This window comes from Anguilla anguilla, chromosome 4 (genome assembly GCF_013347855.1).
Source record: "Anguilla anguilla isolate fAngAng1 chromosome 4, fAngAng1.pri, whole genome shotgun sequence".
In the NCBI taxonomy this organism is placed as follows: Eukaryota; Metazoa; Chordata; class Actinopteri; order Anguilliformes; family Anguillidae; genus Anguilla; species Anguilla anguilla.
In genome coordinates this window covers 12,777,098-12,793,467 of record NC_049204.1, presented here as the reverse complement: position 1 = coordinate 12,793,467, position 16,370 = coordinate 12,777,098, and the positions used below count along the sequence as shown (strand labels likewise).

The 16,370-nt window shown below is 45.2% G+C and overlaps 1 protein-coding gene across 8 annotated transcripts in view; it reads right to left on the bottom strand.

The window, feature by feature from the left end:
* lpp (LIM domain containing preferred translocation partner in lipoma) overlaps positions 1 to 16,370 on the bottom strand; it is a 244,668-nt gene that overhangs the window by 83,013 nt on the left and 145,285 nt on the right. For 6 of the 8 annotated variants that reach the window (XM_035415842.1, XM_035415840.1, XM_035415844.1 and 3 more), the window contains 2 exons: positions 16,192 to 16,262; positions 6,034 to 6,156 (listed from right to left, as the gene is read on the bottom strand). In XM_035415842.1, coding sequence (XP_035271733.1) covers positions 6,034 to 6,156; positions 16,192 to 16,262 — 194 coding nt within the window. Of the gene's footprint in view, positions 1 to 5,525; positions 5,541 to 5,976; positions 5,996 to 6,033; positions 6,157 to 16,191; positions 16,263 to 16,370 lie in introns of those variants that run through there. The other 2 variants (XM_035415846.1, XM_035415847.1) reach the window with 2 other exon arrangements.

The window sequence follows — 16,370 nt, the reverse complement described above, 5'->3', positions numbered from 1 at the left end:
ACACGCGCAATAGTACGGGCTATATTATGCCTGCACTCACTACATGCAGAGTTAGATGAAAGTTCAATTTAATCAGGAGGATAGCAACTCTTGTACAAACAAAATGAAAAACCCAGGCTGGCACGTCCCTTTAAAAAAATGCAGACTTTACCACTGGATTAAGAAGCAGAAATTATCATCAATTCGTACGCAAAAGCGAGCATGAGAAAGACCCGGTGATGGTGGCAGAACCTGATTTTGAGCCCTGAAGTCGACCGTCGGAGAAGCACTGTTCACACCTAATTCAGGATCCGCAGTACAACGCGTAACCAAACTTACAACAACAAAAAAAGCCTTTTAATATTCAATTCAGCCTCGGGAAGATGAAACAAGTTCTCTTTCATCAGCCCACTGATCATGAGAAGGGATTGTTTCAAGTCATCAGCGCGCATTACAACTATTAAACTCGGCTGATGAGGCTGATGAGGAACTAAGAGAATATCCTGTTTATGCAAATACCATATCAGCCAAAGTCTGAAGTGACATTACAAGAATCAGACAATTGATATTCAAACAATATCCAAAGGGATGACGGCTCAGGGTAGAAAATTGCCTGTTTTTTTTTAAAGTCTGATTTGATTGAATCATTCTGTGTGCGTACTGAAACCAAGACTTTACAACCATAATTTCATTTCATTACTATGTCGATAAACGTTGTTATTTAAGAGATCACCGCTGTTATTTATATCTGTTATGATAGGAGCTATCGTGCTGTGCAAAGTGAAAAAGGAAAACATGTTTTTCACATTTTATGATGGCTGTAATGACTGGAATAGCAAGAGAGGGAGTCACAAAACCCACGTAGTGAAATGGACACTGGACGTCAGCTACAGCTTGTCCTAGGCCAGCTGGAGTGACTGCGTGCAGTATGCGTGCAGTATGAGTGCGGTATGCGTGCAGTATGCGTGCGGGAACACACGAGTGCGTCTGTGCAAGCGTGTGGTGTGGTGTATGTTACTCTGTGTGTGTGCTTGTGCTCGTGTGCGCGTGTGTGTAGGTGTGCTTGTGCGTTTGTGTGTAGGTGTGCAAGTGTGTGTTTCTAGTGTGTATTTGAGTGTGTGTGTGTGTGTGTATGTGCATGTTTCTAGTGTGTATTGGAGTGTGTGTATGTGCGTGTGTGAATTTCTAGTATGTACACTATTTGACCAAAAGTAACTGGACACCCCTTGGAGTGGAGGTTGTTATAGCAGCAAAGGGTGGACGAACTCCACACTAATAGCCATAATTTTGGATGAGATGTTGGATATCAGCTGTCCACAAACTTGTGGCCATGTAGTGTATGTGAGTGCGTGCATGTGCGGGTTTGTGTGTGTGTGTGTGTGTGTGTGTGTGTGTAATTTGAGTTAGTATGGCGTGTGGCCGCGTGCGTACGTGTGCGACCGCAGACCTGTGTGCAATGATCCGCTTTCCCCGGCCCTCTCCCTGGCACAGCGGACTCCGCTGTGACGACTGTTCTATTTTGACACCTATCTGCGGCTCTTGTTAACCCCCCCCCCCCTTCCCCTCCCCTCCCCTCCCCTCCGCCCCCATCCGATGCGCTTCGACAAGCCCGCTAGGCGCTGCCGCCGACCGGAGCGGGGGAGGAGTGTGCTCGCGCCGCGCTCCGCGGGGTTTGCCGCAAATGAAGACGTGCCGCCCGCGCCTCCTCTGACCCGCCGACGCGCGCCTCCTGAGGGGAGGGGAGGGGGTGCGGGTACGGCCCGTTCCTCCAGACTCCCCGCTCGGAGGAAGAGGCTTTATTGATTCTCACTTGCGGCTAATTGTTGCTCCTCGCGCCGGGGTCAGGCGCGATCGATAGCCTGCGCTCCGCGCCGCGGGCCCCCGGCGGAGAGACTCTATTCTTGACTCGGCCGAGGTCGCGGGGGTCCGCCGCTCCTAATTTACAAGTCAGGACTTCCTACCCGCGGTGTAATTACCAGGCATCGATCCGGCCCCCGCCTGGCGCGCCGCGGCGCCCGCCGCTGTCTCCGCCGCTCTCCGCCTCGGCCCCGCTCCCTCCCGCGGAGGTCACCCATCGCCCGGGGGCGTAATCGCGGCTTAAAAAATGAGTCTTCAATTCTCCCGTCAAGACGGGAAGCTTTCTGTCGGGCCGAGCGTGAACTTTCTGAAACTAAAAAAGGTTTCCGTGAATACGGTTCGTGAGGGCGGATTTAAAATGCAGGGATGTGTTTTTTTAATGCCGAGCGGCTGAAGGCAGCCGAGATCTTGTGCTTTGTGCAGCAGCGTGTTAAAAGCAAAAAAATCCAACAGGAATTAAACACATAATAAAGTCATTGTATTAAAAACTGCCATCAAACACTGCCGACAAATATTGCATTGTACCAAAGAGACAGAACTGACTCAATATTACGAACCACGCAGTAATTTCACTGCGGTGCTCAATATCAAAATCTTACGCGTGACACGGATCCGCATCTCGAAATGGATTCGGGAGGCAGGAAAAGGGGGACTTGTATAACGGTCACATTTCATTACCTCGCATTACGCCACTGAGGACACCAACCAAAGCAAACGAAACCGATTCGATGCTTCCGAACCACCAACACTTTTTGCAAAGTTTCAGCCTGACGATTGTACTTTAATGACGGAATAGCACGCGGGCACCAGATAGATAGCTCCAGAAAGACTGTGTCCCCCTCAGAGGGGGGTGGGTGGGGGGGTTGGAGAGCAGGCGGGGGAGTGTGCGCACGAGCGAGGCCCCGGCGATCGAGGCCGCGAACCGAGGGCGCTCGCCGCTCTCCGCACGCGAGGGCGGAAGGTTCCGGTGGAACAGCTGTGTCGGCGCTGGGGTACGAGACCCGGGCGCCTTGCGCAGGCGGTGGACGTCACGCCGTAGCATAACGCACGGGAAGAGCCCCGCCCGCAAACCGACAGGAGCAGCTGGACCGGGGGGGGGGGGGAGAGGTCAGCCAGAGTTAATCCAACGCGGAAGGAGGCAAGGGACTGGTAACGCGGCAAAGCAAACGCGCCCAAAAACACCAAACCTCTCCCGACGTTGCCCGCGTGCAGACGGCACGCCAGTGAAGAGGGAAAAATGGGGCACTGATGCACGCTTAAAAAATATCAGACGTGCGTTTGAGACTCAAACACGTGCCCGTTCTCAAGCCTAAACAAGCACCCTGGGAGGAATTTCCTTCATTATTGCAACTGGTCAATGGGGTTGCCAAGTAAGTGTCATTCAAGAGTGACATTCACAGGAACAGCTGCCGATTGTCAGAACTGATAAAATGGCATCGAGTGGAGGCTACTGATCTGACAGAAAAGATGGCGATAAATGGAAGAGGGCCTCTTCTGTGCTGATTCCAAAGAAAGGAGCCGTTAGCTCGGCCCGTGCGAGGTATTTGCCGCTTCAAGGCTGTACAGGTGCGCATAAATTTTTCAGGCAATACTGACAGAAGCTTTCAGAATCCTTTTCCCCGGCTTGTACCGCGCACCACCGCCGGGCATTTACAAAGATCTGCACTTATTCTATATTTTATTTAAGAATTATTTACCAGGTACTCGAATAGCGGGCAGGTGTATAACCTTGTGTGTGTGTGTGTGTGTGTGTGTGTGTGTACTGTGTTCTGAGAGAGTACATCTTGTTTTCACAAATGGATTCTTACTTGTAAGAGAACTTGATATTTTTACAGGCTCTGCATCTCTTTGGCCTGGCCTCAATTTCATCAGGATGTGTTGGTTTGGGCACCGTACACCTCCCAGTGACCCAAAAGGCAGAGACGCCGCTCGGCTGGCCCGCACCCTCCCCTCTGACGCCCTGACCCACTGGCCCTCGTAGTTTCACGCTTCGTTTCTAGGAAGAGCGGAACATCCGCTCTGTCGGATCAGCAAAGTTGTTGTCAGAAGTTGACTCCAGCGGAGAGGAACAAAAAGCTCCTGGAGCGTAATGCAGAAACGGGTAAAAGTGTTCTGGGGGGGTGGGGAGGGGGAAGCGTAACAGCCTTCTGGGCCGGGCAATGTGTGTGTGCGCGTGATTGTGTATGTGCATGTGTGTGTGTGCGTGAGTGTGTATGTGCATGTGTGTGTGTGTGTAATATCTCACTGGGAGTGCAGTGTGTGTGTGTGTGTGCGTGTGCGTGTGCGTGTGCGTGTGCGTGTGTGTGTGTGAAGGGGGGCGGGGGGTTCCCGATCCAGCTGCTCGTGTTGGGGGTCTGCGTGCTCATGCGGGATCGAACCGCATCTGGGGTTAACGGAAGTCTCCGGAGAGGGCGGCGGCCCATCTGCCCCATTCTGCCCCATTCGGTGGGGAAAAGGGCAAGTGGGGTCCCACGGCTCACGCCTTAGAGAGTCCTGTGGCCCCTCTGGAGCTCAGGATCACAGCTCCAGGGTCATCGGGTACAACACGCATCGCAGCCAAATGTAAATGCACAATATGTTCCAGGGACTGTCAGAACGTACCCATAATTACGCTGTTACGACATGTTGTGTCAGCTTTCATGCTTCATAGTATTATCTCAACACAGTATTAATTGGTAGGTGTATACATACAGTGTATGTGAGGTAACAGTGACTCATGCTTCCTTTGGACTGTGTCCAAAATGGTTCCTGTTTTTATCCGTTTATGAGCTTCCTTGCACTTGAAAAGCCTCTCAAGATGAATGCCACGCAGGCCTGCTCTGAATGGCTAGTGGAGCATGCCCCATTCTGATTTATCTTGCGCACGGTCTGAGCTGTGGCAACAGGCAGCTCGCTGCATGTGTGCTTTCCATGAGGCCCCGCGCTGAATGCAGTTAATCAGGAGGGCAGTGCCGTGCCTTTCAGGGCCTGGACCCACGCTCTGTAGGAAGGGAAGCTTCCGGAAGGAGAGCCTGAAACCGTTCAACTCAAATGTTCCACCTGGTAGCACGTCAAAGGTCAGCAGAGTTTAAATCTATGTTAGCGAATGACCGATGCTCTAGCCTTGCTTTCGGATGCTACCTTATTTAGGCTTGCATTGGATTTGTTGTTCATATATTTACATATTAGTGTGGCAAACCTAACCTCTACAAAATCAGTGCTGGAAACCTTCATTTCATTGCAGAATGAAGTGCTAAGATGCAATTCAAGCTGTGGAGTTGAACTGAAAGCAAAGGTGAAGCATGGCTCGTTGTTCAGGAACGGAAGCAAGGTTGCTCAGAAGGAGAAGTGTATATTTCACCATGAAGGCGCGGTTCCCATTTTTGTAAATGGCAGCGGGTTTTTTAGAACAATAAGATACGTGTGTTAACAAGGGTTGCGAGGGATTACATTGGTTCTGCACGTGGTGACTGTGCTGGGTCTACCTGCTAGTCTCTGGGTTTGTATGGAGCACAGTCACTGTGTGACTGAGCTGGGTCTACCTGCTGGTCTGGGTTTGTATGGACCACAGTCACTGTGTGACTGAGCTGGGTCTACCTGCTGGTCTCTGGATTTGTATGGACCCCATCACTGTGTGACTGAGCTGGGTCTACCTGCTGGCCCCTGGGTTTGTATGGAGCACAGTCACTGTGTGACTGAGCTGGGTCTACCTGCTGGTCTCTGGGTTTGTATGGACCACAGTCACTGTGTGACTGAGCTGGGTCTACCTGCTGGTCTCTGGGTTTGTATGGACCACAGTCACTGTGTGACTGAGCTGGGTCTACCTGCTGGCCCCTGGGTTTGTATGGACCACAGTCACTGTGTGACTGAGCTGGGTCTACCTGCTGGCCCCTGGGTTTGTATGGACCCCATCACTGTGTGACTGAGCTGGGTCTACCTGCTGGCCCCTGGGTTTGTATGGACCCCATCACTGTGTGACTGAGCTGGGTCTACCTGCTGGTCTGGGTTTGTATGGACCACAGTCACTGTGTGACTGAGCTGGGTCTACCTGCTGGTCTCTGGGTTTGTATGGACCACAGTCACTGTGTGACTGAGCTGGGAATACCTGCTGGCCCCTGGGTTTGTATGGACCCCATCACTGTGTGACTGAGCTGGGTCTACCTGCTGGTCTCTGGGTTTGTAAGGACCACAGTCACTGTGTGACTGAGCTGGGTCTACCTGCTGGTCTCTGGGTTTGTAAGGAGAGCTGTTTTCCAGGTCAGCCAGGATGCTGGTGAGGGAGTCGATCTCCGCGTCGAGGCTGGAGCGCCTTTCCTCCAGCGTCTTCTCCGGGCCTTTCACCTGGTAGCCAAACACACAAACAAACCAACAATGTGTTTACCACTTCAACGCCTTTACCATTCTATGGGCGCACCAAAACAAACGACCACGCATCTCAGCCTGTGCGGCGAACGCGGCTGTCAGCGCACAACAAAGGCCAAAACTCTCACCTGAATCGGCATGCTTTTCAGGAGCCGGCTCAGGCTCTTGAATTGCCGCGGAACAATGAAACAGCTCAAAGGGACAGAAAGGCTTTAAGACCCGAGAGCATGGAAGGGGCTTCAAAGTTTTGTTTTATTTTCTCCCTCAGACACGGTCCTGTTTTCATTCGCGGGCGGCATTAGGATTCGCGGCTCGTCTGGCTCGCCCCGTTTTCACCTTGGCCTTAAACTGCGTCAGTCTTCTGAAAGCGCGCCGTCAATAAGAGACGTTTCTTTCAGAGAGAGGTGTCGCCCTTCAGATACACAAAATTACTGTTTGCCACACAACTTACCTCGCTGCGGCTTTCATTCATCCCTCCGCTCTCAATCTCAAGGCACATTCATTTATCCGTGCTGCTTTCTCCTTCAATCTCATCTTTTCCTCATTTTTTTCCCCTCTCTGCCTGACAAGAGCAATACGCTATTATGTCTTGTCGATTTTTATTTCAATTTGTTATACAACCACTGCGACGCGGAAGGTCTTGCACAGTATATTCTCCCCCGTTTCTCAGGGAAAGACACAAAGGATGTGTCCATAAAACACACTTCATGCATAATACATGTAATAACAATACGAAAATAAACAAAAAAAATTTTTTTTTATAAATAACACACAAAAAAATTAAGTAGCAATAGGAGCAATACAAATGCCAAGTGCAAACCTCCAGAGTGATTAACTCAAATAATTCTACAATAATAACAATGAATATAAATATACATGAACAATGAAAATTCGTAAAAAATGAAAATAAAAAAGTAAAAAAGGTTTTCATTTATTTTATTTACATTTGCATGAATTTTAATGAATATTCCATAAATAATTAAAACAAAAAGGCAGCAAAAACCCAGTGGAGGTACTATAATTTAGGGGAAATGTATCAGCTAAACAATGTTAATGGTACATTTTTACAAAAAGAAGTAACATAAACATAAACAATCAAAGCCACATTTTTCTGAAACATTCCATTTCAGTCTTGACAAGCAAGAACTAAAATGCACTCGCGCAGCATTTTAAATTAATAACTGCTTACTGTAAGTTGGCATATCAATCATAAATCAGGGTTATGTGTGGCATGGGGCAATATCAAAAATTCAGGTGACAAGAGACTTCAAGACAGGTTTAAGTCATGACATATGGCCCACGTACAAGCCTTATCAAATGAAGGTCAGAATAGAACCAAATCATTTGAGCTTTCTGCCAGTATTAGTCCAGTTGTGGTTGAGCAAATTCAGAACTGAGGGCAGGTGTGGCCAGGTTTAAGCTCGAAAGTGACAAGGCGTGGCTGCAGAACAGCTTGCTATTTAAAGCTAAGTTATACGTTTCAGTTCCCAATTTGTCCCTGTAAATTTTCTTGAGACGTTCATGTTTCAAAACAGACCATTGAACATCATGCGCACAACAAGGAATTACAGAACTAAACCTGTATCCTCTCAGATAAGCATCCGAACCTAGGTGTGCGCTTTAATAATGGCAACCGCTATAGAAACCAATCAAGCAATGTAACAAAATTCAGACAAAACTGGGTAACATGACTTTAAACTTATAAATAACAATGAGCCCGGTCACTATCAATACACAATCCATCAGAATCCTTCTGGACCAACAGAACCACCTGACTCTTGTACTGACAGCAGACAAAACCACGAGTATCACAAATCGAAGCTTACATGGCTCATCTCTGCAGCTCAAGTTTGCCAGGGCCAAATCATTTATGACAGCAGGAATTACCACTCTTTATTTATATACCAGAATATATATATACACCTGGCGGTTGATGTACAATGTGACTAATCATGAAGTCATAACACAGAAATCAAACCAAGGTGCCATGCAATAAGGATATACATACAGGGCTATAACCTTCAATTAAGCTGCATAAGGCAGACTATGTACTGGTGACAAACAAAATGTTGTACGTATTTCTACATTTTACACACAACCATTTATGGAGATGCAGAATAACCCTGAATGTATAAAGTTATTCATCCACATATTTTCTGATGATTGAATTGATACATTTTTTATACTTAAATGAGAGAACAAACATATATTCAAATGCAAAGAAATAGTAATGGTTTTCCCCAGGAAAATAATTAAGTTTGTTCAATATGTACTGCATATATTTAATATACATTCATATTTCTAATATATATTACGCACACTGCCAATATAATGCCGCCAAATGTTGTTACAGTATATTAAGGATTCATTTCAGATGGACGACAAGTGAGAAACATTCGGTTAGAACTTTACTGGGGGCATTACAGGCAACAAGGACAGTTACATAGTGATACTCCAGGGATGACTTAACCATGCATTAGCTCAGGGAATAGCTATCAATTTTCTGCATATAGCAGTTATATTTGATCCTGCCCCTGGTCTGTGCTGAAGAGGCTTTCTTTTTGGCAGAGATTCCCTCCGACTCCTCTAGCAGGACTCTGAGCTTAGAATGACAGCTCGGCTTGCTTTGACTTTCCGGGGTAGCATCCAGCCTGCTCCATGGCATAGTAATGACTGCACGTCCCTATTGGGTGGAGAATGATCAGGCCGCAAGCTGGATCCTGCCATACACACGCACGTGCACGCACATACGTACACACACGCACGCACACATACACACACACATGCGCAAACGCGCACACACACGCACACACACACATACATACACACACACACATGCACATGCACACAAACACACGCATGTATGCATACACACAAAGACATATACAAACACATTTGCGAACACAGGCACATGCACGCGTTTGTACGCGAAGACAGACATGCAAACACACATACAGACACTGAAACAGACACCCAAGCAACACAGGTGCCCCACTTCTGTGCAACGGAAAGACTGTTATTCCACAAGGATCAGAACAGAGCAGTGACTCTCACTGGGATCTGTGATAATACAACCAAGGGGGGCACAGTGCTGGCTGTCCTTCCGTAAACAGCCACTGAAATAAAACTCTTTACAAAAATATATATATCATTTACATTTAGTTTAGTCCCACTGAGATACAACATTTCTTTTTTCAAGGGAGCCATGGCCAAGAAGAAAATAACCTGCTTTGTCGCTTATGTATGTTATTTATTTTATGCATATGACGCACATAATACACAAAATATATATATATATTTTTTAAATGGAAATGGCTTAAGGGTACAAGAAGAATGATTGTATTTTATTTGAGTGGTTACAGTAGACAGTCGATAGTAGACAGTAGATACAGGTTACAGTAGATAGGCTTTCACATTCAGGGAAATATTGAATTGAAACATCACCATGTTTTCTATCGGCCCAGACAGCTTTTGTGTGAAATGAAGGATATTTTAGACTATAGAATTTTCAGCCAGCTGGAACACAGTGTCTGGTATAAGGGCATTTGGGGGTTTCGGGTCTAAGGCAAGAGAATACAACTCAGGTAACTCCAAAGCAGCTGGTACAGTTATGTTTCCAGAGGCTGTATACAGTGTACGAGCACATTAATTTCAAAGCATTTATTCATAATTAGAAACATAAATATCCGTTTTTATATTGCTCTGGCACTTCTTTCCTTTAGCACGGTGGTCTCAGGTTATGCGTCTCATAGGAAATACTTCCACCCAGCACTAAGATTAAATAATATATTATTAAGTAATTGGATAACAGACACATATGCAGCCTCTGGAGGCCTTCGACAATGTCGCTGTACAAGCTGCTTTGGTGTTACTGAAAGTTATTTTTCTTTGCATTACGCCACAAACCCCCAAATGCCCCTATACAACCCATTAATACCGAAAATATCCTCCAGTGCACATAATCACTGTTTGGGCCAATCAAAAACATACACCAAAACTGAAATAAGTTTTTTTTTTTTTAACAGAACGTGAACTATCCCTTTAATGTCAAACAAGTCTACTATGTTGTGTTGAATAAATAATGCTCAGATGGATGACACAGTAGGCTACAGTAGATGATTTACTGTATGTATCTAGTAACCATCTGGTTGTTTTTTGATTGGCAATAAAATTTCAAGCATTAAAAATAAGCAGAGATGAGGTTCAAGGACCACCGGGCTTATTTTGCAGAAGAAAAAAAAACATTTTGTGAAAAGTATATTTTAAGTTACAAACGGATCTTGTTTGAATAAAATAAACAACATAGCAATAAAAACTCTTTGAACTTGGCACTGAATCAAGAGCATAATTTCCCCAAATGCTGTGCTGGTAACTTCCAACTTGTTCCAAGATGTGTGTTACTATGCATATAATGTCTAACTGCCTTAAAATATAACATAAGTCAATGCAAAATCAAACCGTTTTCCAGCACATACATTATCACCTTAACTTGTTGTGCTCATTTAACATTGCACAAAACAGGCCGTGCCCATTTAACAGGGCACAATGCGTTTGCACTCAAAAATCAGTTGAAGGCTAAATCATATATTCAGACATTGATTCACTGTGGATGCATAAAGGTAAAGAAAATAAAATAAATGGATTGAATATCGGACTCCATTGAAACTTGTTTTCATCCTTCCAGTTAGAGTCAAGTGGAAAAAAAAAAACAACTAGACTTTTAAAGGATGTCAGTCACATTACAACAGTCTTTTCTTCATCAAGGATGCATTTTGCATCTGTTTTAATCAAGAGATGCCAATCAAGAGAGAAATAACCACCAGGCCATTGGCTGCCAACTCTTTCCCAAGTTTGTAAATGTTCAAAAAGAGGTTTAGGTCCTCCTCCTCCCCCCCAAATTTGTGATATATACCATTTGAGTTGAACTTTAAATGTTTGAAGTTAACTTAACCGATTAGAAGAGAATGCAGACTTCATTTGTCAGCAAGCGATGCGCGCAAGCCATTTTTCACCAGTGTTAGGACAGGGTTGTGCAGCACTGAAAGTTTAAGGACAATGTTCTGTATGTTCCAGATTAGAGGATCCTCAAAGTACAAGGTTAGGGCAATAAGTAATTTCCAATTCACTGCAGTTCAAAAAATGAACAGAAATGAAATTCACTCATTGAAAAAATCCTCATAGAATACCATGGGTACATTTTAATTCATGAATTCAATTTCAATTAATTTCCTTACTTGAGTACACTGACCATGGCCCTGACCTCACACAATGCTGTCTCAAAAGACGTACTGTGCAAACATGTTTTTCTGTAAACACTACATTACACTGATACTTACTCTAACAATGTTATTGTTACATGACATGATTTTCTATATATATTTTTTTGCCTTTCCTTCCATGAAAAATACCTGCATTTATATGCTAATTATTTTAAAACAATCAAACAAATATGAAAACAACACCCACAGCCAATGTAAAACGAGAGAAAAACGTAAGTGTCGGTAAAATGTGTGGTGCTCAAGCGTGTTTCTAAATCCCATCAGCATTTTATTATTTGTTCCAAGCCACAGAAATGTCTTCTGGCAATGTCAAGAGCAGCAAGACATACAAAAATGACAAAATCTGTAACATTCACAGATATTGTGGAGCTTGCAATCTCAGGTTTCTCTTTTGCCTGCTGGTATATACTGTAGAAAAAACAGTCTGGTCATAACTGGGAGAAAGCACTGCATCAAACCTTAAAGGATTGAAAATTAGAGACAGAACTATCTGAAAGTACCAGGGAAATTGCCATCCATGGTGATACACATATTTTTAGTCAGCTGAAGTGAAGCTGGATGGGTCTCTGACTGCTTTTTCCTCTAATGCTGTGTTTGGATTACCTGTCACAAGCTACCACGCGTGGAGTTTGCCTTTATCTGCAGAAAGGTCGCAGCGTTGAACATTTTACACCACAAAGGTAAGATGGAAACCACTAATTGCACATTATATATGTTTATACAAATACCGCAGGCCCTTTTTGGTTGACATACACTGGATCATTCTTCAGTGACAAAGGCCAGCTTTCTCATGTGCAGTATTAAAAAGACTAGAAAGTAATGAGAGCAACACTCATTTGCAGTAGATATAAAGACCATAAAAATGTTGAGAGAAACGCATAGCTTGCAAGCAGTATGTGACGATAAGTAGGCAGGCAAAAGGAGGCTCACTGAACACCTTCAAATGAGCTACATAATAACAAACATACCATCTTTACTTATTTAGTCATTTATATCATATATTATTAACTTAATTATGCATTTGGCATACACCCTTACGCAGACATACACAGCAGTTTTTGCTCCTTTTATAAAGACGGGTGGTCAGATGAGCATTTGCTTGCTCAGAGGCACGCCAATAATGGCAGATGCCTGAGACATTTAATTATGGTCCATTATTTTATTGGGCTCGATTCAAACAACATCTGTTCTTAAAGCTGATTCAAAATTGAAGAGCTTATTTTATTCTTCTTCATGTAAACACATTGGATTGGCCGTGGTTAGAGATTAAGTCATCAAAAATAGTCATTGCATTGGAACTATGCATTAAACATGTGCATAACAGTTGATGCTGCAGGCATAACGGAGACAGGATTGGACCTTCTCAGCACTTCCCTCCTGCGTTACCTGGTCATTTACATCACAGATTACTGTACCTGAATGTAAATGGAGTGGACGCAACGAGCTGCACCGCAATTTCTGTCCACCGCTCGGCCTTGACGGGCACACCCCCAGCACCTGCTCTCCAACCCCTCTTCAGTGCGCGACCAGTCAGGAAATTCCTAAACGGCTCAGGCGCGACAAAACCCACGACCAAAACACCACTTCGCCAGGGCAACGGCTCGCAACACGGCAGGCGCCCGCCAGAAAACAACCCTGAGTCTTACTGACCGTGACAAAGTCTGACGTGTGACTGACGTGGCCGACAACGTACAATATTTAGCCATTTTCAATGGGCAAAAAGTATCCAAACACACAAACGAGGACATAAAATAAATAGGTGTGATTAACGATGGACTTATCCAATTGTTCCAAAACTGCAATCAGATATTTAGGTGCAGTGTGACCTTATCATTTCACCTGGCTACAGGGCGAAGTCCGAACACAGCATGAAGTTCTGCTGCAGCGTTCTGTAACTCAAGCACTGCTAAACATTTATGCGCCACTGGCTGAAGGAAGAAGAGCTTTTTGTTTCTATTCACTTTTATCTAATTAGTGTTCATAAAAGATGGCAGCAATATAAAAAACCCACACAAAAATATACACACAAGTTTTGGAATGATGAGCTTGGTTCCTATGGTTACCCATAAACAATTTGTCACGAATCACGGCAAAAGCGTGGACAGGTCAGTACAAGGCCATTTCTTTCTATCTATTTATATTCTTACTATTTAACAAATGGTGAGTTGTTACCTGACCCAGAGCACTGTACAACCATTTACTTAACATTCAGCACAAGCTTTATGCTGTGAACATTATAAAGGGCTTGTCATGCATAGAGGAGGCATAACTGAGATCTTGAAGGTTTTTAAAAGAATTGTTTTGTTTTTTTCCCTTGGTGATATCAAAGTTGTTTCAGGCAGGAGAACAGAGGGCGATTCATGTTATTAATGGAAACTGGGAGACAGATTCCAAGCTAATGAAGCAATTTTTTTGTTGTTTTGAGAAGGTGCTTTGAATGTTGTCCATGACCGCTTTTTTTTTTTTTTTTTTTTGAGTGAACGCATTCATTCAAATGTTCTTGGTCCTGTCTCCAATTACAAAAATAGGCATGAGAGCGAGCCAGACCGGGCGCATTTACATGACGCTTAAAATACTGCTTGCACGTGCCCTCTGTCCCCTCTTTCTCTTGTTAGCTCTCCTTTGGCACAGTAATTATTTAAGATACCTTTTTCATTCATGAAAAGGTAATGACCTGGAATAAGTAAAAGCCTGTCAGGACACTCAGATCTTCATTGTTTTTAAAAGCCATTGCATCTGCTGTGCTGCACTTTCTTTCCGATGAAAAACTGAAGGAGGTGTGGAGGATCTCAAGGTCGCCTTAATTGCACGGATGGCAAAACATTGCTTGACACACCTAGCTGGCGACTAAGCATGCACTGCAGGATATTCTTCGTAAAGAGCAAAATCATTCGCCCTTTGCTGTCGAAAAATGATGGCGTCGATGTGCAATGGCACTTTCGAGCATAAATTTGAGCACGGTTTCCCACAAATGAGGTTAAGCCAATGTTCTTGTTCTGCCATTCATCTACTGTAAGGTAGATCCATTGGCTTCGAGTCAAACAGCACCATTCACACAATAAAATGGCCAGCGTTAATTACACTCCAATAGCGTTAATTCAGCTCTACCAGATAACATTTGGTCCCCATTGGGTTAACGGTTAGAGTTGAATTAACGCTGGACATTTCACTGTGCAGTGCAATGGAAAACAGGCCCAGATCATGCTGGACTTGTACCGTGTCTGAACAGCTGCATCAACGACCTCGGTGACCCTGGGAAATCCAGAGGGGTGCGACATACCAACATCCAGATATCCCCACACGTCTGTGGAAAAAAAACACCCAGCTCCAACTTGAATAATATCTGGGCTCCAAAATGCACTGACCGCATTCTCAATCTGCAAAGGTACCGATCGCATTCAAATTGTCCGCTAACCTCCAAATAGCAGGGCCCAGTTCACTTGAATCAATACGGCCCCGTCATGGCTGAGAGGCACACAGCTCCACCTGAACGGAGGTGAGAAGTCTGACAGTCTGAAGGTCAGAAACAAGGTCTCCGGCTGAATCAATATGACTATATTGGAAAGGGAAAACAATGAAATCATAAGTAGATCACGACTATAGCGAATTCACCTCCAGAACAGGCTGTCAATAAGCTCAGTTTTATATCCCTCTTTCATTTTGCCAGATAACAAAATGTTTAACTACTTGTTAAGAGATTTAAGGACTGTATTCATTTCAGTGGCTTGTATCCAAAAAAACTGTTAGAGGGGCTCAGTAATCACCAAAACCATTGCAAAAAGCAAAAATGTATCTGTTAGGAAAAAAGCAGGATAAATGTCTTTACTGAGCCAGGACTGGATTCTAACTGGATTGGCGTTTTCAGGTAAAACGGTGACTGCACAGAATAATTTTCAGCCAGCAAATAACCTCAACTGACTGTACATGGCTTACCAGTCACTGTATATTTGGAAGGAATGCTTTGGGGTATGACAGCTAGGGCCTGAGAAAATGAGAATGGCATGCCAACAGATGTTAGCCATCTCTATGGGCTCTCAGTAGGGCCGCACAGTAAAAGGTGGAACATTGTCCTACGTAATCCCAAAAGTACCAGGCCAGGCCAGGCTTTGAAAGTCCTATTTGTATTCGGCAGCCCAAATAATGCTCTGTCTCTCTCTACCTCACTGAAGTTGAAAAAGCCACACGTCGCCTTCCAGAATATGGATGTGGAAGACCAGGTTCCACCCAAAGAGGATTTGTACCACGCTTGGTATGGTCATTCAAAACACGCGCTGTTTCAACATTTAAAAGCAGTGAAGGGGATTCTGGGTGTCTCCTCACGGATGGGCTCCGCGGCCTGGCATCGAATCCAGACTGCGTCGGTGCCCACTGCGGCCAGCAGTCCAGCAGGGTGACGCACGACTGGTTCTAGCGTTGCCCACAGAGGTGGGGATTCCCGTCGGCTCGGATGGCGGAACCTCACCATGCACCAGCGGCTGCACCAGCAAGCCCCCCCAGTACATGAAGAGCCTCCGGCCTCCCACGAGGCCAGCTTGTGGAGGGCGGGGTGATGACAAGCGGCGATTTGCATTGGGCGCTTTGTAGGACAGCGTGTTCTTGTTTGAGCACGCACAGTTTGATGGCACGGGTTGCAGTGATACACACACACACACACAGACACACACTCACATACAACACGTGCATGGGAAGACCATTTAAAAAAAACATTTTTAAAAAGGCCGGGGAGTGGCTTCACCTGCACTGCCTCAGGGGGAGGGGGGAAGGCCATCGTCAGATCCACCGCTGGTGGCGGAAGAGGGTAGTCACCTGCAGGCAACACACGAAGAACAAAAGGAATTATCAGCGGTGCTGCTGGTAGAGCTCCCAGTGCAGACAGCGGGACCGGTAGCCTTTGTTCCTGTTAGCGGCCTGACC